Below are 23102 nucleotides of genomic sequence, written 5' to 3'. Positions count from 1 at the left end.
CGGGGAGAGGGGCGCGGACCCGGGAGGCCGGCCGGCGCCACCACCGCGCCAGGAGCTGCCCCAGGCTAGCCCGCGGCCTCCGGAGGAAGAGGACGGAGAAGGCGACCCCGCCTGGGCGTGGCGGGGACCAGGTGCTGGGCCCGGGGTCCCTCCATCACCAGCGCGTCCTCATCAACATCTCGGGGCTGCGCTTTGAGACGCAGCTGGGCACCCTGGCGCAGTTCCCCAACACGCTCCTCGGGGACCCGGCCAAGCGCCTGCGCTACTTCGACCCGCTGAGAAACGAGTACTTCTTCGACCGCAATCGGCCCAGCTTCGACGGCATCCTCTACTACTACCAGTCGGGGGGCCGGCTTCGCAGGCCAGTCAACGTCTCCCTGGACGTGTTCGCAGACGAGATCCGCTTCTACCAGCTGGGGGAGGAGGCCATGGAGCGCTTCCGGGAGGACGAGGGCTTCATCAAGGAAGAGGAGAAGCCCCTGCCCCGCAACGAGTTCCAGCGCCAGGTGTGGCTGATTTTCGAGTACCCGGAGAGCTCGGGCTCTGCACGGGCCATTGCCATCGTCTCGGTCCTAGTCATCCTCATCTCCATCATCACCTTCTGCTTGGAGACGCTGCCCGAGTTCCGGGATGAACGCGAGCTGCTGCGCCATCCCCCGGTCCCCCACCAGCCCCCGGGACCCCACAGGGGGCCCAATGGCAGCGGGGCCGCAGCGCCCCCTTCCGGCCCCACGGTGGCGCCTCTCTTGCCCAGGACCCTCGCTGACCCCTTCTTCATCGTGGAGACCACGTGTGTCATCTGGTTCACCTTTGAGCTGCTGGTGCGCTTCTTCGCCTGCCCCAGCAAGGCCGAGTTCTCTCGGAACATCATGAACATCATCGACGTGGTGGCCATCTTCCCCTACTTCATCACCCTGGGCACCGAGCTGGTGGAGCAGCAGCAGCCGGGGGGCGGGGGCGGCCAGAACGGGCAGCAGGCCATGTCCCTGGCCATCCTCAGAGTGATCCGCCTGGTCCGCGTGTTCCGCATCTTCAAGTTGTCCCGCCACTCCAAGGGGCTACAGATCCTGGGCAAGACGCTGCAGGCCTCCATGCGGGAGCTGGGCCTGCTCATCTTCTTCCTCTTCATTGGGGTCATCCTCTTCTCCAGCGCCGTCTACTTCGCAGAGGCCGACAACCAGGAGACCCATTTCTCCAGCATCCCAGATGCCTTCTGGTGGGCGGTGGTCACCATGACTACAGTGGGCTATGGGGACATGAGGCCCGTCACCGTGGGGGGCAAGATCGTGGGCTCCCTGTGTGCCATCGCTGGGGTCCTCACCATCGCCCTGCCCGTGCCGGTCATTGTCTCCCACTTCAACTACTTCTACCATCGGGAGACGGACCACGAGGAGCCGGCAGCCGTTAAGGAAGAACAGGGCAGTCAGAGCCAGGGGACTGGATTGGCAGGCGGGGGCCAGCGAAAGGCCAGCTGGAGCAAGGGGTCCCTCTGCAAGGTGGCAGGGTCCTTGGAAAACGCGGATGGCTCTCGAAGGGGCAGTTGCTCCCTGGAGAAGTGTAACCTCAAGGCCAAGAGCAATGTGGATTTGCGGAGATCGCTGTATGCCCTCTGCCTGGACACCAGCCGGGAGACGGATTTGTAAGGGGGTCCCAGGCAGACATCTGGCCACGGGCTGGGGACAGCAGAGGCCTTCTGACCCTGGGGATCTACTTGACACCGCAGAGTATTTCAAGCCCACCCTTGTACCTGGGTCTGTCCCTCTTCTCTCACTGCTCCCCTCCTGCCTCCCCCTCCACCTTGATCCCCTCATTTTTCCTCTTCTTTCCATGACCCCAAGGGTCGCCTATTTTTAAAAACTACCACATTCCATGACGCAGGAGCTGTTGAAATGGTGAGCGCTGTAAGATGGACGTCTTTGTAGCCAGTTTCCTACACCCAGCAGAGGGACAACCCAAACAAAAATGACTTTAAATAGCCCAGATCTCCAGGGATTTTGTAAAACCCCTCCTCACATCTCTGTGTTCTAGATTTGCTTTTCAGATGATTATATTTGTGTATAAGGGGAAATATTATTTTTATGGCTGGAGAGTAGATTTTTGTACCGCAGTTCAGATGGAGATATTTTGGATATATTTTCAAGACGTATGTTGTATTTATGGAAGAGATGGGTTTTGTGGTGTTCTCCTGCGATACTTCTGGCCGTTCTAGTTCCTGTGTCAGTAAGCCTCTCTTTTCTGAGATGTAGTGTTGGTGCTTCGTGTCTAAGGCAGGCAATGCTCTGGAAGAAAGGCAAGTCTAACTTTTTTCTGTGCGCCTTAAACAATTCTTGTAACTTTCTTCAAAAAGCATTTTAATGATGTAGGAGGAAGACTTCTGATAATTCATCCTTTTGAATTTTTATCCCAGGAAATAAAATGTTACTCGATTAAGGCAAGTGTTAGTTTTTCCACAGCTGATGTATCTTTGGAAATTAAAAAAAAAAATAGTCTGTCCCTCACTGTTTATGGTTCTGGAGTCAGAGCAAACTTGACTGGGGTGGAGGAGGGCTTGGAAAGTTCATGGTTTGATCATTGACATCTCTTTGCTGGGCCCCCTCTGTGCCTTGAAAACAAAGGGGTGGATTCTGTTTGTCTCAGGTGGTTAGAACACACACACTCCCAGATGGCTTTAGACCCAGCTGTCAGCGTGGTGTGTGGATGGAGTTAAAAGGCAAACGATGACCAGACCCTCCCCTCCTCCCTCCTGCCTGCAGCCCCGCTGCTGTCTCCTGGGGCTGGGTTTTCCAGCCTTTGTCTGCAGGTTTTAAGCCCTACTGAACATGATTCTCAGCTCTGAGAAAAAAGCTTGGTTCTCCCAAACAGGAGACCTCTCCGAAAAAGTGTAGCCCTGATGGGAAAATCACAGAGGGAGGAGGCAGCACCTTATTATTATATTCCCACCCTACCAAACCATGGTGAAGCAGAGAAGGATGAATTGCCTTTGTAGCAGATGGAGGCAGAGAGAGGCTGGAAGGATTTGTTTGTCCACATTAAGGGCTGATTTCTACAGATTGTAACCTTGCCCTGAGTAATCTCTAAATTCACAACAAATCCCTTTGTTCCCTTGTCATCGGATGATACTGACAAAACATCGCAGCAGGTGTAACGCTGGCTGCAACGTCTCTCTGGGCTTAGTTATCCACCAGGGGTTCCTGATTCCTGCTGTTGTTTTTATTTTTTTCTGCTGAACAATCCAAAGACTGGTGGTTTGGCATCCTCACCAGGGTGGGCTGGTGGTCCACAACCACATAGCCCCCATGACCACAGCGAGCCTGATGGCTAGTTGCGGGGCACATTCAAGTTTGGGAGACGGAGGGGAGGAGGAGGATCTAGGAGATTGATGTCTTAGGTTTGTGGATTTAAACGAGATGCCCACGCAGGAGTAAAAGCCTGTCTGTGACCGCCTGGAGTCATTTCCAGCCGGGAACTGTGAACATCACATCGGAGAAGGAAGCAGAAGGACTGTGCCTGGGGCTCTGTTGTTTCACATTACACGCAGAAATCAAGGAGGGCGAGTGGGGACTTGCTGTTTATTTGTAATTTACAATCCTCCTAAAAGCGGGGCCTCTTGCCCGAGCTCTCCTCCACACCATCTCACCTCCAACCCCTCTGTGGCTTCCCAACTGATGTGGTTTAATGCACCCTTCCTGGCTGGGATGCGGTCACCCCTTCGGTTCCACTCTCCCTTGAAGATAAAAGAGAAGGCACCGCCCTTGCCCTGAAGGCCGTTTCCTTTAGGCTCGAGCCACAAAGAGAGAACTGTGGCCACCCAGGCCTCAGATGAGTCCAGGTACCTGTCAGGTGTTGGTCCAAAGAGACTGAACGGCTCTTTAGATTGTCCGGTAAAAGGTACAAGCTTATACAAAACCTTGGGGATGGAGGGGGCAGGAATGAGAGCGTTGTGTCTCTATTTTGTGTGGGATGAGGGGCGCTGTCCACAGGTTTACGAAGGGGATGCAGGTGGTTCCAGAGGGACATCAGTCCCCTGTTGCATCCCCGAGGCTAGTGGTACCCATCTTGGGGCACTGGGAGGGCCCCCAAGGGCAGTGAAGGTATTTCAATCTCTCTGTCTTCTCAGTGCACCTGTTGCTATGGTTCTGGAAATGGGTCCCCCAGTTTCACTCCCACCATCATGGTGGTTTCTCTGTTTACGTGATTGGCAGGAAAGGAGTGTGAATGTCAAGTCTTACCCAGGTCACCTGAGGCAAGGAGGCTCTTCCTGTCCTCTCTCCCCCCTCCCCTTCACTGCCGTCCTTGATTTTCCTTCCGGAGGAGATTAGATCTAATAGTCCCGGCCAAACCTTTATTCAGATGTTGCTTCTTGGCTCCCACAGCAGGAAACCATCCCTGGGTTTAGAATCTACCAGCCTTGGCAGCCTCCAGGCTTCCCAGGTGGCGCTAGTGGTAAAGAACTCACCTGCCAGAGAAGGCGACTCGAGTTCAATCCCTGAGTAGGGAAGATGCCCTGGAGGAGGGCATGGCAACAACCCACTCCAGTATTCTTGCCTGAAGCATCCCACAGACAGAGTTGCCTGGCGGGCTACAGTCTGTAGGGTTGCAAAAAGTCGGACATGACTGACGCGACTTGGCACACACCTGCCCAGCAGGGATGGACCGGTGTGGTGCCTTTATCTAAGGACAGCTGCTCTCCTGCAGAGCATGTGGCCCTGGTTTTTTTTACCACCTACTTTTTCTTCTCCTGCCCATATGCTGGGTGAACCCTAATCAAGGACAGGTTCAGAAAGAAAAAGTCTTATGCTTTAAAGCCCCAGCTCCTTGACCTTCCCTGCCTGGAGTACTCCCTGGAGGGAAAATGAAACAGAAGACCAGCCCTTGGGAAATCTTCTTGTGGGGTTAGGCTGTGACTTATTCTCTTGTTAATGATGGAAGCACTTCCTGGCGGGGAGGAGCCACAGCAAAGTGTCTCTCTGGGTGTAGAGGGCCCCCTCCAGAGATGGCAGCCCATGCACACTGAGTGTGACCCTGGCGTGCTCTCCTTTGGGCCTGACCTCAGCAGCGAACATCTGCTCTACAGCTGCTCTGCATGCTGGGCATCCTGGGATGTGTATTAAGATGCTGTCCTTGCCTTCATCTGCTTCCAGTCCCATTGGAGAGGCAATCAGTGTTCAACAGATCAAGTCATGCAGGACAGAGGGTGATCAAGTGCCTTGTACTGATTCCAAAATGAAGTGGGATGGGTCAGGAGTGGGAGGGCCAAAGAGGAATAGAGAGAGACAGGCCTCTGGAAACTTTGAAGGGTAGCTGGGTAGAGAGAAGGACATTCGGATTGGGGGAAGTGGGTGGGAGGAGTGAGCTGGAGAATGGCCACCGTGTCCACATCATTGTCATGTGGGGATGGAGTCCAGGGTTGCAGGCTGGTGCCTCTCCCCAGGGGAGGAGGGCATGGCAATCCTCTCCAGTATTCTTGCCTGGGACATCCCACGAACAGAGGTACCTGGCGGGCTACAGTCCGTAAGATTGGAAAGAGTGGGACATGATGGAAATGACTTAGCATGCGCACACACTTGCCCCTCCCCAGGAGCGGACCATAGTAGGAGTCCTGATTTTATCAATGGCAGAAGGACTCAGCAATTATTTAAAGCAGGGATTGGCAAAAACTCTGAAAAAAGCCAGATAGTGACTATTTTAAACTTCGTAGTCCAAAAGGCAAAATTGAAGCTATTGTTGTAGATACTTATATAATCATTGAACATGTAGTCATTTAAAAATGTTAGAACCAGTCTTAGCTCAAGAGCTGTATTTCCCTGTCATAACCATTTATCTGTCACACCACGGCCGCCTCCTGGGCATCCAGGCGTGGCTGTGAAGCCTGGATCTGGCTCCCTGATTTGATTTTCCTTCACTGAACTTGCGTTTCTTGCAAATGCCAGCCCTGGCTTAAGAAGGGGATCACAGGCTGGGGTTTCCCAGACCATCGAAGACTTGGTTATAAAGATGGAGCTCATTTCTATCTCCCTGTGAACATTAGGATTCTCTAAGTGGCTGTGGGACAGCTTTATTTCTAGGGAGGAGGAAGAAAATGCCAAGCTGGACATCCTGCCCAGGGGTCTGGGCATCGGCTTCTCCCCCTGCACCTGGTGGAGGGGGCCCAGGGGCCAGGGCATAGCCTCCTCCTCCTTTGGCCCTACGTGTTTTCCTGGGTGTGACATCACCCTGGGAGCCTTGAGGCAGTCCTTCCTCGCCTTGGCCCTCTTCAGCTGCCTCTTCCTATTGTAGAGATGGGCCTGAGTTTGCGGGGGAGAGGACCCGTGTGATGTGCATGGAGGGAAACGTATGAATCAATTCCAGCCACAGGCCTCCGGACAGAGCAAGACACTTGCCAGTTTCCTTTTTAATTGGCCGGTGACTTCTAATGTCAGACTTTGCACCAGGCGATGTTTTGGCAGGAAGGAATGTTACAGATCATCTGGTGGGTTCTAATCATTTTATAGATGAGCAGACTGAGGCCCAGAGGGAAGAGGCTCCTTACTCAACCAAGGTCACCATAAAGCCCAAGCTGGAATCGTCTCCCCAGCTCCTTGGCTGGATTTGTCTGCTCCCTGTTCTCATTAAAGCTGACTTCCCCCCTCTCCCCTCCTCCCCCACCCCGCCCGCCCCTCGCCCCACTCTCCCCACTGGCCATCCCACCTCCCGAGGCAGGTTCCTGCCATGTCAGTTCATTTGTATCTATTTTGCCTGGGTGGCTAGGTGTGGGGAGCCTCCTGGGTGTCCAGCCGTGCTCACTAAACCCTGATCTGTCTCCTCCAATTTGATTTGACTCCACTCAACCTGCATTTGCTGTGAATGTCAACCCGTGTGAGCAATGGAGTTGTGGGAGTGCCATGGCCTAGCGCCCATGAGCAAGCAGGAGGGAAACAAAAACCTTTATAATCTAGTGTCCTTAAAGCGCTCACTAATTCATCTCTCCATTCATTTGTTAAATCTTTATTTGACAACATTATTTACTAAGGAGCAGGCACCACGCTATGGGCTTCCCTGGTGGCTCAGCTGGTAAAGAATCTGCCTGCAATGTGGGAGACCTGGGTTCAATCCCTGGGTGGGGAAGATCCCTTGGAGCAGGGAATGGCAACCCACTCCAGTTTTCTTGCCTGGAGAATCCTATGGACAGAGGAGCCTGGTGGGCTACAGTCCATAGCGTCTCACATAGTCGGACTTGACTGAGCGACTAAGCACACACATAATCGCTTTACAATGTTGTGTTAGTTTCTGTTGTATAGCAAAGTGAGTCAGCTATATGTATACATATACGCTTCCCCCCTTTTTTAGATTTCTTTCCCATTTAGGTCACCACTGAGCACTGAGTCACTTTTAAATAGAAGGAAGAGCAAAGAGTCAGACACGACTGAGCAACTAACACACAAGAGCCAAGGAGGAGCTGGGCAGGGTTGTAACCGGGAGAGTGACGTGCTGCTTTAGAGAAGGATGAACAATGCTCGAGGTGGAGGAAGACATAAGAGGAGGTGAAGAGTTGGGGACGGGGATGCAGGGGCTCTGCGTCTGTTATCCTGCAGAGGGGTGGAGGCAGGTGCTGGTGGGGGTGGAGACACCAAGATTTCCCCTGGGCCACTCACCAGCTTGGAGCAGGAGCCGGCCTCTGCCTTCCCGGTGGCAGCCCCAGAAGAAACACAGAGGACCACATCCCCAAGGGAGACGCCTCGTGGATTTCTGCTAGAAGGCTGGCAATGGGTCCCAATCTGAGTTTTAAAAAATTTTAGGGGACAAGCAAAGGCCCTTAGATGATGACCCCCTTGGTTGTTCAGCCAACGGGCAGGAGACCCAGCAGATGTTTTGGAGCCTTTGCCAAAAAATCAGCAGGAGTCATCCTTGGCTGTGGACTGAAGGGCGGGAGGTGGGGGTAGGGCAGCCAAAAGCCCTGGAGGCTAGAGTTTCTCCTGACTATTCTACCACCAGAACGGGAATGGAAAAAGCTACGAAGGGCTGCAGAGGGTCCAGAAGAAACCCTGGGGGGAAAGCCGAATTTCTGTGTGCAGAGCGTTCAGGAAGTTCAGAATGGAGCTGCACGCGCAACTGGATGGGACCCTTGGTTTGGACCCCACGAGTGGCTCCTCCATGGATCTTTCAGGACCAAAGGGCCCTGGAGGACAGCAGGGTCTCCGTTCAGTCTGCCCACACTCTCCGCTCCTTCTGGGATCTCACTGGTGGGCACCAGGTCTTTCTTCCATGTGTATGAGCCCTCCCTGGGGAGACACAGAGAAATGGGGCTCAGAAGGAGCTGGAGGGAAGTGCTGACCTCCCAGGAGGCCAGCTCGAGGCCTCCCCCCTCCCTGACCCTGCCCCCCCACCCCACACCCCCGTGTTCTCTGTGTCTTCCTGCCTGTGAGACTTTTGTGTTCCGGGGGAGTCGCCTCTGCCTCCTCTAGGGGTCTGGCATCTGCTGTCACAAACCGGCCGGTCTTGGATGCTGCAGTGGGGACAGAAAGAAGACCGATTTTGTCCTCAGCACGCTCAGAGACAGGTGTGGGCAGGTGACACCCGCCTATGCACGAGGAGACACGTGCAAGAATGTGAGAATGGTAACAAAGCTAAAAATAAAGCCAAAGAAAACCAGCTTGAAATGTCCCTGCGAAGTGTGGTTGTGCTTAAAGATTTTGGGGGAGGGGTTAATCTAAGCCCAAGGGAGTTATTTGGACAAGGACTCCTGGGAGAAGTGATCTCAGAAGCAAAGTGAAGGAGAGAGAGCATTATTTAAAAACATTTTTTTAAAATTGGAGTATAGTTGATTTGCAATGTGCTGTAAGTTTCTGCTGTACAGCAAAGTGAATCAATTATGCATATACATATATACATATGTATAGGCTCTTTTTAAGATTCTTATCTTATATAGGATGTTACAGAGTATTGAATAGAGTTGCCTGTGGTATGGGCTTCTCTGTTGGCTCAGACGGTAAAGAATCTGCCAGCAGTGAGGGAGACACAGGTTCGATCCCTGGGTTGGGAAGATCCCCTGGAGAAGGGAATGACTATCCACTCTGGTATTCTTGCCTGGAGAATCCCATGGACAGAGGAGCCTGGCATACTACCAGGGGTTGCAAAGAGTTACACACAACTGAGCAAGTAACACTAAGCCTGTGTTATATAGCAGGTCCTAATTAGTTATCTATTTTGTATGTAGTAGTGTGTACATCGGAGAAGGCAATGGCAACCCACTCCAGTGTCCTTGCCTGGAGAATCCCAGGGACGGGGGAGCCTGGTGGGCTGCCGTCTATGAGGTCGCACAGAGTTGGACACGACTGAAGCGACTTAGCAGCAGCAGCAGCAGCAGTATGTACATGTCAATCCAAATCTCCCACTTTATCTCTCCCCCCAGTAAGTAACCGTAAGTTTGACTACGGGAGAACATCATTTAATGCGTATTAATCTACGTCTTCCCCACTGCCCACCCTCCTGCCCCCAGGAGCCTTCTGTCAACTCCTGCAGCCCTCCTGTGTCACTTGTCTCTCTGTCCCTTGAGTCTCTCAGGTGAGGTGGCCAGCTCACAGCACGTGGTGCCTCGTGTCTCGCTGGTAATAGATCAAAGCCAGGTGATCCCACAATGAGACCTGATAGTGATCTTGCTGAACCTTGGGTTTGACATTGAAAAAATGAGCTTTGCCTTTATTTCTTAAGGGAAAGGCTACCCGCTCCAGTGTTCTGGCCTGGAGAATTCCATGGACTGTACGGGGTTACAAAGAGTCGGACACGACTGAGTGACTTTCACTTTCACTTAAGTCTGCAGTTTTCAGTGATCTGTGTTCTGCCGCATATGAGGGCTGCTCTTGGGAGTCTGAGGCCTCATGTTTTGATGATGCTATAAATCGTGTTATATCGGAAGACCTGCTCTTTGGGAACTTCTGAGAGCTGGTGAAGCGACACAGCTGCAATGTCATGTTTATCAGAAATTTCCAAATCGTTTCAGTACCAAGACTGAGGATTTAGACAGCAGGTTTGCTCTAAAGAGTGCGAACAGCTGCCCAGTGACTTATTTTGTAAACAATTGAGATGACTCGAACCTGAATGGGTGCCTCGTGGTGACCCATGCCAGTCACAGGAAACACACAGAAAAGATGCCTGTCCTCGTGGTGACCCATGCCAGTCACAGGAAACACACACAGAAAAGATGCCCGTGCACACTTGTGTTTGTTCCTCCCCAGCTGATTAAACTTTCTATTCCTGTAACAATTTGCGTTTTTAAAAAGCTGTCATCTGGGAAATGGAGACGAGTGGTCCCAATTGTGCTTAGGTGGCCAAGGCATCCAGTTGCAAGAATGTCCAGGTTGGACAGCTGACAGGGTTTATGCGTCTATTCTTCTCTCCTTAGTGACATGCTATTATTATTATTTATTATTATTCTTTGGTTGTAGTAAAGTCACCTATAAACTCCACATCATTTTGACACCAGTTTTTTATTTTGGCCATGCTTCACAGCATGCAAGCTCCTAGTTCACCAACCAGGGATCAAACCCATACCTCCTACAATGGAAGTGCAGAGTCTCAACCACTGGACCTCCAGGGAAATCCCTCGACACCAATTTGAAATGGTCTGAGATGGCATAGTTACCTCCTCTTGATCCCTCTGTGTTGCTTTCACTGTCTGCCTCTGGTCCATTCTACATGAAAAGTGAAAGTATTAGTCGCTCCATTCTTTGCCACGCTATGGACTGCAGCCTGCCAGGCTCTTCTGTCCGTGGAATTCTTCAGGCAAGAATATTGAAGTGGGTTGCCATTCCCTTCTCCAAGGGATCTTCCCTACCCAGGTCTCCTACACTGTAGGCAGATTCTTTACCTTCTGAGCCACCAGGGAAGCCCAGCCTCATATGGCTTCCCTATTAATCTCCCCAGAGTACAATTGATACGGTCCAGTCACTCTTGTGTTCCTAAACAGAATAAATCCAGTCCCTTCAGCCTGACTTTTGAAGTCCTCCATGAAAAAACTGAAAGTGGCTCAGTCATGCCTGACTCTTTGTGACCCCAGGGACTATACACTCTGTGGAATTCTCCAGGCCAGAAAACTGGAGTGGGTAGCCTTTCCCTTCTCCAGGGGATCTTCCCAACCTAGGGATCGAACCCAGGTCTTCCTGGATTGCAGGCAGGTTCTTTACCAACTGAGCCACAAAGGAAGCCCAAGAATACTGGAGTGGGTAGCGTATCCCTTTTCCAGCAGATATTCCCAATCCAGGAATCGGACCAGGGTCTCCTGCATGGCAGACGGATTCTTTACCAACTGAGCTATCAGGGATGTGATGCTAAAGCTTCCTTTCCAGACTCTCCTTTGTCTACCTTATCTACCACTGAAGACACCTGCACTTCATATCTACTCTGGAAAGACTCACAGTGGCATCTGACCCCAATGGCCTGGCTTCCCATCAGTTATCTCTTGGAATGCCTGCCTTACGTTCACCCATTGAAATCCTACTTATCCTTCAACGTAGACCTCCAATGTCTGCTCCTCAAGGGGCCATCCTCAGCCCGTGCAGTCCAAAGCACTGTCCCCTTCTCTGGAGCTCTTATCATAAACACACTTTGCCCCATGGGGTAGTTGCTTCCCAACCTCTGGTCCACCCCAGTTCACACTCTTCCCTCAGAGCAGGAACTGGCTTGTTTGTCATCTTCCTAATCATCTCAGTGCCTAGAATTGGCCCTGGAATACTCAAGGCACTCAAGGAAATGCTGTTTGGACTGAACTGATCCCTCTTTGATGACTTGCCTGGACCATGGAATTAGGTCCCAGGCCTCTCAAGCTGCTGGATGTACAGGCTGGCATCATTATCTCCATATGTGATGTGCTGATGAGGCAGCTGCTGTAGGGAGGGAGCCGGGTGAAGACCTTGGCAGGCTGTTTGGATATGCAATCAGATACACTGCCTCTGGGGGATGGCACTGAAATCCTTGATACAGACACTTCTGGGGCAGCCAGGGAGCTGCGGGACTTCATTGGACAATTGCGGTCACCCTGCTTTGCTCCAAGGTCACCTTGCCTTCATAGTCCAAATGGGTGATGACATTTCACTTGAACTGGGACTCCTGGCAGTAGAAAGATGAGACACTCTGTGGGTGAGGATTCAGGGGAGTGGCTCAGACGATGGCTCAGAGAGTAAAGAATCTACTTGCGATGCGGGAGACCTGGGTTTGACCCCTGGTCAGGAAGATCCCGTGGAGAAGGGAAAGGCTACCCACTCCAGTATTCTTGCCTGGAGAATTCCATGGACAGAGGAGCCTGGTGGGCAACAGTACATGGGTCACAAAGAATCAGACACAGCTAAGCGACTAACATTTTCACTTCACTCAAGAGACCAGGAAAGAGCCAGAATAGGAGCTGAGAGAAGATGGACTGAAGGGTAGAAATGGAAGACTGGGGAAATTGTCACTGGGCCAAAAGATGTGGTGAGGATAGGGTGACTCTACATCTCACCTGCCAGGATACCTGCTGTATACTTGCGGTTGATCAATGATGTTTTATCAGGTATTTCTGACACTCCAGTTGTCTCACTCCTCCAATGTCCCTGTCTGGAAGATGAATTGAATGGTCACCCAAGTGGATGTAAGAGTGGTAGGGGACAGTCTCTCTCCATCATTCTCTGCTGTCATTTTCAGGGGGACCACTGGGTCCCCAAGATGCTTGACCCACAGCAGTGGTGTCTACAGGGCCAGGGGCAATCAGGCCATTGGGGATTTTCTCAGTCCCCAGATGACCAGGTGCCATGCTAGATGCTGGTGCCTAGGCCCCTGTAAAACTTTAGGGGACCCCTATGGTGTTAATCCATGTCCTTAACCCCATTCCCTGGGCTTCCCCAGTGGCTCAGTAGTAAAGAGTCCCCTTGAAATGCAGGAGATGTGGGTTTGATCCCTGGGTCAGGAAGATCCCCGGGAGAAGAGAATGGCAACCCACTCCAGTATTCTTGCCTGGAGAATCTCATGGGCAGAGGAGCCTGGTGGGCTACAGTTGCAAGAAATAGACACGACTGAGCCACTAAACAACAATAACAATTCCAGTCCACATAATATGGGTCTCCACCCCCTAGCCCAGGACTGGGTAAAATATGGGTAAAGTCCTAAGCAGAGAAAAGAGTGTGATGCTTTCTGATCTGTAATTCAAAATAAAAACAAGACTAACTGAAACATGGGGGCTTCCCTGGTGGCTCAGTGGTAAAGAATCCACCTGCCGATGTATGAGACGCGGAGTTTATCCCTGGGTCAGGAACCCACTCCAGTATTCTTGCCTGGCAAATCCCATGGACAGAGGAGGGTGGTGGGCTACAGTCCATGGGGTCACAAAAGAGACAGATACAACTTACAACTAAATAACAAGAATGACTGAAATATACATTGAAGAGAGTTCCCAAACCTGCTAATACTTTCTTTGATGATTTTGTTGAAATATCATGTCATTAAAAAAAAAAAAAGGTTGTGATGCCCGCTGCTGAGCTGGTGCTTCCCTGGCTCAGGTTGACCCTTCTTGTTGGATAATCAGGACCCACCCCCCCTGTGCCCCCCATGGCCACATCCTTGGGCCCAGTCCTGGGGACAGGCGGTTCTATCTGGGTGGCTTTTTCCAGTGGGAAATGGTTCCAGATGTGGTCAGCTGGAGGCCACCAGGGCAGACCTGGGCTTTTGCAGAGCCACATAGAGGGCTCTGAAGGGGCTTCTCTGATGCCACCCTCTGCGAGGCATGGTTAATTGCATCTTTTCTGGGAAAATACCAAGAGCAGACCCGAGGATTAAGTCTCTGCTGTGAATTAGTGATCACCCTGTCCTGACACTACACCTGGACCACCCCGTGCCGTGGGCAGCAGGAGGAATTTATATGGTATGGACACTGAAAAATGTATGTTTTTTTTTTTTCCAATTTTGTTTCATAGGTCTTTAGGAAAAAAAAACAAAACTAACTTCTATTTTATATTGAGGCATAACCCTGGAGGAGGGCATGGCAACCCAGTCCAGTATTCTTGCCTGGAAAATCTTATGGACAGAAGAGTCAGACAGACTACAGTCTATAGCATCACAAAGAGCTGGACACCACTGAAGCAACTGAACACGGAGCCGATTAACAATGTTGTGATAGTTGCAAGTGGACAGCAAAGGGACTCAGCCATACGTATGCATTTATCCATTCTCCCCCAGACTCCCCTCCCCTCCGGGCTGCCACATAGCATTAAGCAGAGCTCCCTGTGCTACGCAGCACGTCCTTGGTGATCCATTTTAATTACAGCAGTGTGTACATGGCCATCCCAAACTCCCCAACTATCCCTTCCCTCAATACTTCCCTCTGGCAATCATAAGTTCGGTTTCTAAGTCTGTGAGTCTCCTTCTGTCCTGTAAGTAAGTTCATTTGTATCATTTCTTTTTAGATTCCACATATATAAGGGATGTGGAATTAATAAATCAATTAAAAAATTATGGGTCTTTAAAAACATAGGAAATTGTTTTTAGTGTAGGGGCAATTTTTTATACTGTGGTAATGTTAAGGACAGGGGATTTATAGTCATATTTACTATTTATAAGTTTAAGAATATGGTACGTGAGCTTCTGTGTGAAAGTTGGAGGTTTCATAAGCCTCCGTTGCTTGGAAACAGAGGTGACTTGCATGTACGCGGTCCCCCACCCTGGAGCCTACATGCCATTTACAAATCACTTATCAGCACTGAGTTCTCAGAGTTTGCCCTGCTGTTCCCTGAGATGTCGGCAGACACCTCCGACAGGGCAAGCCAAGATGTGTTTTGACAACACAGTGGTTTCCTTAGCAAGCTGCTGGTGTCCTCAGGCGACTCAGTAGAGAAAGCTTTGGCTTTTTGATGAGGACGGAACTCTCAATGGCCTTCCTGTCTCAGGAGCACTGGCTGAGTTCATCCTCAGACTGTTAGTAGGATTCGTCTGGGCTCTGTGAAGCTGGCTTGTCCGTTGAGTACAAAGCTCTTTTAGCTCTTTTCCTGGAAAAAAACTCAGTGAACTCACTGCACAAACCCCCAGAGACCACAGGAAATAGGCTCTGAGTCCTTTTCAAGAACTCAGAAGGGCAGCTAAGCCCCATGGGGAGCGGAGCATAGTGAAAACAAAATCCAAGCGCACCACCAGCCCTATACAGATGAGACTTCACACTCCAAAGTGCTATTGGTACTGCTCATCACCCCTTGCTGGGCACCTACCGTGTGCCATGCCTCCTGGGGGACATCTTATTACCCGATCCTCGACTGCAGAAATAACTTTTCCAGTTGTAGAGTCAACGGTATTTGGAGAAACCACACCACTAAGAACTGCCAGAGAGGGGTCTGAACCTGTGCTCTCTGCCTCCAGACTGAGCACTCCTTTCTGCTGCGCCGGGGGCGAGGCTGTCAAGGGTTGACCCCAGAGGAGTGATGATCCACGTGGGCAGGGGTCAAAGTGGAGCAAGGAAGAGGCATCTTGAATACAAAAGCTGAGTTTGGAGAGTTGGAGGGAGGGGCCAGATTGGGGAAAGTAGAGATGAGTAGCAGGAAATAGCCTGGTAGTGAGAGCCCACAGGTAAGTATGCGGGGCAGGCATGGGAAAGAGAAGGATGGCCCACTTTGCTGGAGCAGAAAGTTTATGATCCTTGGAGTGGGTGTGTGGGATCCTTAGACGGCATCACCGATTCGAGTTTGAGTTTGGACTCAAGTTTGAACATGAGTTTGAGCAAGCTCCAGGAGTTGGTGATGGACAGGGAAGCTTGCTTCAGTCCATGGGGTTGCAAAGAGTCAGACGTGACTGAGTGACTGAACTGACTAACTGAGTTTAGAGCCAAATTCAAGATGAGTTGAGGTGTTGAGGTACGGGTAGGCTTTGCATATCATGTGGGGCTTGGAAACCATCTAACACTTGGGGAGGGGGGAGGGCAGCTGTGCAGGTTTGGGGAGGGAGAATAAACCTGATGACAGTGGTATTTTTAGGAGGACTGTCCCCCAGGAGATCTGGGGACAGAGAACCAGCAGTGAGCTTGTGCAGCGGTGGAGGCGTGAGACAGCTCAGCATCCTGACTGACTGAGAACAATCCCCTCCCTCTCCGCTTATCTCCATTTCAGCACAGTTGTTGAAGTCCCCCCACCTCAAAATAGCCAAGGCAGTCCTGCCCTTCCCAGGGGCTCTCCTGGCTCCCACTGGGCCTGTGGGTGACTCTCTCAGGCCAAGGGCGTCACCATGATGTCCAAGGTGGCTCAGTTTGGCTCACAGAGCCAAACACAACACAATGCTGAATTGGAGGGAAATATGCCAGTGTGTTGCCATCACTGGGGGAGAGGGGTGAAATACATCATTGCTCTCTTGCTCAAAATGCTAGAGCAGTATAGAAACAACTTGGATGCTGTAGAACAGAATTTATTACCCTTGTCCCATTGGGTGGCAAGATGGTGCTTCTTATTTTTAATGGGAGATCAACATCCCATATTCCATGACATCGTACTTATCTCATGCTGGAAAGTTGTCCAGAAAGTACAGTCAGTATGTCATGATTTTTTCTCCCTACAATGTAGTCAGGGCTCCTGGAAAAGGCAGTTACTTTTTACCAAAAAAGAAGATGTCCAGTCTCTAACTATGGATTAATACAAGCAAGCACCCAGGCTCAGGTGACACACTCAGGGCAGAAATGAGTGTGGCGTGTGGAGAAGGTTGGGGGGAGTCTGGGCCATCTGCTTCCCTGTTCTCTCCTCATCAGAGAGAGGGCTTCAGCCTCTGAAGACTGCCTGAGGGATCAGGCAGCATGGAGCAGGGCCAGGAGTTGGTACAACCAAAGAACCACAGCATCAGAGAGTATCAGAGCTGGCTGCAGTCTCAGAGTCCAGTAGGAGCAGGGAGTCTCAAACTGCAGGATGTATGAATGACCTGGGATGCTTCCAAAGATGCAGATTCATGAGCCTCTCCCTAGTGGTCCTGACTTTGTAGGTCTGGGGAGTCTGCATTAGAAGTTGCAACTCTTTGTTGCAAGTGATGGGAACTGAATTTGTCTGATTCAAGCAGAAAAGGAGCTTATGGTGTGAAAACTTGTGCACCTGGAGCTGGGAAGCTGGAGGGCAGGTGCGCTCTGGGCCTGAAGACTCCAGCGAGGAAGGACCTCCCAGAGATGGCCACCTGCTCCACCAGACGACCAAGTATCCACCCCTACCTGAGGGCCCTGGGGTGGTCTCACACTCTGTGCCCCTTCATAGGGTCTTTCCTCAGACCTCCTCATCACCAGCCTTCTGAACTGGACCATTCTAGGTCCTTAACTATGAGACCCAACGTCTGTCCATGACCTGTGATGTTATGTAGACTCTCATTTCAGATGATCTCCCTTTTAGGAAAAACGGACCATCATTGGTCCATTGACTCTAGAGAGGTTTGTGCTCCAAGCCTGGCGTGTTTTTTGATCCCTTTAAGTCCTGACGCTTACAGAGTGTTGTTGTGGGCTATTATATATTCAATCCTTACAGTGGCAAACTGGTGTCCCGTTACCATTCCCACTTTACCGATGAGGAAGCTGAAACTCAGAGAGGTTGAGTCACACGCCCAGGATACACAGCAAAGGTAGCTGGGTGTCCTCCTAACCACGTGTGCTTTACCTGGACACTCCTTTCTTGGACGAGCTCTGAGCTTGTGATAAAGGGCAAATCTCAATTTATCAAATCTAGAAGATTTTTTTTTTTTTAATAAAATGGGCTTTGGGACTCTCCTGGTGGGCCAACGGTTAAGACTTTGCCTTCCAGTGCAGAGCGTACAGGTTTGATCCCTGGTCAGGGAACTAAGATCCCGTATGCCAGAAACAAACCAGAAAATCCATAAAACAGAAGCAATATTGTGCAAATTCAATAACAACTTAAAAAATGGCCCACAGCAAAAATATCTTTAAAATGGGCTTTGCCAGGGATGCCCACTGAATCTCTTTAGACCCTAGGTCCCTGTGGCCAATTATTCACCACCAGAGTTTCCCCACAGCTTCCATCCTGATTCCATCAACAATCTTCATTATCTGTATTATGGTAACCATGCCCTTGGCTCTAGTTACAAGATCACCGTCTCTAGATATCCAGGATCTTCATTGAATAATTATAGTTGGAGCATCTTTTTTTTTTTTGTCTTAACTCTCAAGACTGCCTCCTTGAATAAGTGTAAGGTATCATGCTTCTCCTGTGTCTTGCAAAAGGCAAAATCAAAGGCATGTCTCACCATCGGCAGGTAGGCTGGAGTTAGCGAATGTCGACTGAACATCTCCGTTTCCCAGAAGCTGTTTGAAACAGTCACATGGGTTAGCTCAAGCAGCTCTCCAAACAATTGTATCGAGCGGGAGCGGGTACTGCTATTATGGCCGTTTGGGACCAGGCAGTGAACAGATCGGGGATGTTTGCAGAAGGTCTCATGGGAAGTAAATGGTAGAGTCAGAATTTACAGCCAAGCAGCCCAGCTCCAGAGCTAGCACTGAGCTAATCCTTCTTGCCAGAGCTTAAGCTCATTCTCTCCTGCAATGTCAGCAGAAAAGATTAATTTATCCATTCGACAAATATTTATTGAGTGCCCACTCTTTGCCAGGTAAGGAAAACTGGCTGGTCTCTGCCTTCAAGCAGCTTAGCCTAATGGGGAGAAAGACATTGATCAAATGAACATACGAATCTATGTGAAATTGGATGTGTGGAAAAACACAAAAGACAGGTCAACTGTGCCAGGTAGGTATATCATGGGAGGATTCTTACCTGGTCATGTAGGTCAGAGCTGGAACTGGAAACTACAAAGGGACCTTAGGACAAAGGACCTGCCTATTTGCACCCCTGGCTGCAAAGGACTCAGTGACCCAACTCCAGCTTTGGGAGCTTTGGGAAGAAGGAGGAAAGAAGCAGCAGGAGAAGATGCTTCTTTTGGGGTGTTACCGACTAGGGTTTTTGGCCTCCTTAATCAATAGAAATTGATTAGAGACCAGCAAAGAAATTTAGGCCAGCCTTTACTGGGACCCCCGCTGCAGCAGCAGAGGGTGAGAATGAACAGCAGGTTCCCTTGCTCATCCACTTCCTGAGAGGCGGAGAGCCTTTCCTTCTTTTGGGTGAGGGTAGGGGTGTGTCCAGGGGTCAGGCCTGAGGGGTGGCTTGGTTGCTTTGCCCACCCCTTGATGGTGTTGTGTGCTGGGGGCTTGTGTAGGACCCTGCTTTTGCTCCTGATCCCCTGTTTTGGCTCCAGGCTCTTCAAAATGACAGTGCATTTGTTGGGTCTCTTTGTATCTTTTGGGTCCAGAATTTGCCCCAACTGTTTAGGCACATGGTTATTTTTAGTCCCATGCAGTTTCTTTGTATTCTGTTGTTGGAGGAGAGATGTGTCCAGGTGCAAGCTTTGCAGCCAAGGGTGTCAGGTCCCAGCCTCTCTCGCAAGTAACTCCTCTCCCTCCCTCTCTGACCTGCTGCTCTTTCCAGCCTTGAGATTGAGCTCCTGAGGGCAGCAAAGCAGCTGGGTCTTCCAGAGGTCACCCTGAAAGCTGTCTGTTTCCCAGGAGAGGGACTCAGCATCGGCCGTGATTCTTGAAGAGAATCAGCCACACCGACCACGTCGGGTTTGCTGGGAGAGTGATGGGCGTCAGGCACACGCACCTCGGGGGAGCTGCAGTCCTGGCGGCAGGTCCTAGAGAGATAGACGCAGCCCTCCTTCTCTGTTTGCCAGGTGTGTCTCTATGGTGACATGAAGGCAAGTGTGGGCCCCTGATGACATCTACTTCCAAAGACTGAGTTAAGCGTCACCTCATGTATACATGGGAGAGATTAGGAACCACAGGAACCACACGGGTGGTTTCCTTTACACTTTACAACGTGGGTCCAGTGTGCTAAGTGGGGGGAGTGTGGAGGAGGCCTCTCTCTATGTCACCTTGAAGACCCTAGATGGAGGAGGGTTTCCAAGTTTTGAGTCCTTCAGCCCTAGCCCAGCTGACATCTCCGGGCTCAGGGACCCAGAAAAGGGAGATTTCAGTTGCTTAAAGCCAGTTATTAAAGAAAGAAGCCTGATCAACCCAAAAGATTTCCCAGAGGGGCAGACACAGAAACGTGGAGGGGAAAGAAAAAGCAGATGGAGTGTGATGGAAGAGGAACAGTTCCTGAAGGTTTGGGGAGAGGAGGTGAGAAGTAATATGGTGCTCACTGTCCCCACACTTCATATAGTTGAGTCACTTCGCCAAGTCCAAGTGTGAGATGACTCAGAGCCCAGGCTGTCAGCTGCTTCAAGATCAGGGCCAGGACTGATAACCAAGGCAGGGTGCTGGGAGTTCAGGGCTGACCAGATAGTCAACCTCTAATCTATCAAGCTAGAAGATGACAGTTTCTTCTGGACGCACCAGCCAGGGTGGCTCCACTGCCCTAAGGGTGTGTGATGGATGGTTTCTGCCAGCGGACTGTCTTTTGAACAATCAGATTGCAGAAAACCAAAAATGATGAGGAGCTGATCAGTACAGAGTGCCTGCGCTTAAGAGAGACCTGATAAGAATTAGTTCAGTTCAGTTCAGTTCAGTTGCTCAGTCGTGTCCGACTCTTTGCGACCCCATGAATCGCAGCACGCCAGGCCTCCCTGTTCATCACCAACTCCCAGAGTTCGCCCAGATTCACGTCCATCGAGTCAGTGATGCCATCCAGCCATCTCATCCTCTGTCCTCCCCTTCTCCTCCTGCCCTCAATCCCTCCCAGCATCAGAGTCTTTTCCAATGAGTCAACTCTTCGCATGAGGTGGCCAAAGTACTGGAGTTTCAGCTTTAGCATCATTCCTTCCAAAGAAATCCCAGGGCTGATCTCCTTCAGAATGGACTGGTTGGATCTCCTTGCAGTAGATGGAAACAAAAGGAATGTACGGATTTGAGAGTTGGACCATAAAGAAGGCTCAGTGCCAAAGAATTGATGCTTTCAAATTGTGGTGCTGGAGAAGAGTCTTGAGAGTCCCTTGGACAGCAAGGAAATCAAAGCAGTCAGTTCTAAAGGAAATCAACCATGAATATTCATTGGAAGGACTGATGCTGAAGTGCCAATACTTTGGCCACCTGATGCAAAGAGCCAACTCGTTGGAAAAGAACTTGCTGATGGGAAAGATCGAAGGCAAAAGGAGAAGAGGGGGGCAGAGGATGAGATGGTTGGAGGGCATCATTGACTCAATGGACATGAGTTTGAGCAAACTCTGGGAGATTGTGAAGGGCAGGGAAGCCTGGTGTGCTGCAGTCCATGGGGTGTCAAAGAGTCGGACACGACAGAGCGACTGAACAACAACAAGAAAACAGAACGAAGCTTCTGTCAGAGTCAGGAGCTGCAGGAATAGGGCGTGCTTGACTCAGTCCCACACTGGGAGCCAGCAGACAAAAGAGCAAATCCAGCTCTACCGCTTACTAACTGGCACCCTCACACAATCCCTTAAACTATAGGGCTCTCAACCCCTTTGATTTTAAAATAAAGTGACTGCTATCTGCCCTACAGGGTTGTGACTATTTCATAAAGGACATGTTTTGAATGAAAGCGCTTTTAAAACTATAAAATGCTTTGCAAATAGAAAGGATTATTTCCAGTAACCTGAAAATCAGTGAAGTAAAAACAGAAAGTGCAGTGCTTTATTTACCTCGCATACGTCGTGTTCCACAGGAATGGCACCTCCAGGAGCCGCAGTGAATGGTGTTTCTCGTAGCAGCTGCAGCAGTACCAAGTCAGGTAGAAGGAAGTCAGGTTCACACGAGAAGCATTTTAGTTTATGGTTCCCCTCTCTGTGCTGTGAATTTGTGAGGTCAGTAAAACATTCATAGGAAGCATGCGTCAGCAAGAATAGGTGAGACTGTGCTGCAGAAACAAGATAACCCCTCAGATCCCAAGATCTTTAAGCAGAGTTTTCTTTCTTATTGATATTACATCGCCTTCATGGGACAGCGCGGGCTTTGTTCATCCCAGTCACTCAGAGACCAAGGGTGACAATTATACAGCCCCATCTTTTAAAAAAAAATTATCTTATTGAAGTATAGTTGGTTTGTAATATTGTGTTAGTTTCTTCTGTATGGCAAAATGTTTCAGTTATACCTACATGTATTCATTTACATGTTCTCTTCCATTATGGTTTATTACACGATATTGAATACAGTTCCCTGTGCTATACAGTAAGAACCTGTTGCTTATACATCCTGTGTATAATAGTTAGCATCTGCTAACCCCAGACTCCTAGCGCTTCCCTCTTCCAACCCCCTCCGCCAGGTCTGGTTTCTGTATCTGCGAGTCTCTTTCGTAGGTAAGTTTATTGGTGTCGTATTTTAGATTCCACATATAAGTGATTTCATGCGGGGTGTGTCTTTATTTTTCTGACTTACTTCACTTAGTATGATCATTTCTAGGTCCATCCATGTTGCTGCAGATGCTATTATTTCATTCTGTCCTATGGCTGCATAATATATATATATAAACACACACACATACACATATATATGTATTCATATGCAGCCTGCATATGTATATCTGTATCTCCCATCTTCCTTATCCATTCCTCTGTTGATGGACGCTTAGGTCGCTTCCATGCCTTAGCTATTGTCAACAGTACTGCTATGAACACAGGGGGCACCTATCAATATCTTTTTGAATTACAGTTTTGTCCAGATGTATGCCCAGAAGTGGGATTGCAGAATCATATGGCCTCTCTAATTAGTTTTCTGAGAAACCTGCATACTGTTCTCCATAGTGGCCATGCCAGCTTACGTTCCCACCAACACAGTAGGAGGGCTTCCTTTTCTGACAGTGATTTTTAATATAGAGAAAATTGCTGGGGGGTTTATAGAAAGTTTATCCTCATATGCTTTCTTCAAGCCATTGTGTCATGATTTGTTTGCTGTTTGACGAGTTCCCATCTGAACAGTGGCTGAAAGGGCTGAGTCTTTCATGTCTGTAGTTGTTGGTTTGCTTCTGATGGGGTTCGGGGCACACAACCCCAAAATAGGGCCCTTGGGAATGCTGAGCATCTTAAACTCAAGGAGTCTGAGAAAAAGACAAGAAGCAGGAGGAACCCTCTGACCTTCCCTCTTCTCCCTCCTTCCCTGAAATGGGTCATCTGGAATCTCCCGTGTGAAGAATGCCTTCCTCGGA

The 23102-nt window shown here is 50.1% G+C and overlaps 1 protein-coding gene across 1 annotated transcript; it reads left to right on the top strand.

Annotated features, from left to right (window-relative positions):
* Positions 1–6: 6 nt before the first annotated feature.
* On the top strand, positions 7–2487 carry KCNA5 (potassium voltage-gated channel, shaker-related subfamily, member 5). The gene has a single exon (XM_010844985.1). It carries the CDS (start codon positions 429–431, stop codon positions 1641–1643), a length of 1215 nt encoding a protein of 404 aa, XP_010843287.1. The 5' UTR covers positions 7–428; the 3' UTR covers positions 1644–2487.
* The last annotated feature ends 20615 nt before the right edge of the window (positions 2488–23102 follow it).

The sequence above is a fragment of the Bison bison genome, unplaced genomic scaffold (genome assembly GCF_000754665.1).
Source record: "Bison bison bison isolate TAMUID 2011002044 unplaced genomic scaffold, Bison_UMD1.0 scf7180017864213, whole genome shotgun sequence".
Taxonomy (NCBI): Eukaryota; Metazoa; Chordata; class Mammalia; order Artiodactyla; family Bovidae; genus Bison; species Bison bison.
The sequence above is the reverse complement of the archived record's forward strand: the minus strand, read 5'-3'. Positions and strand labels throughout refer to the sequence as shown.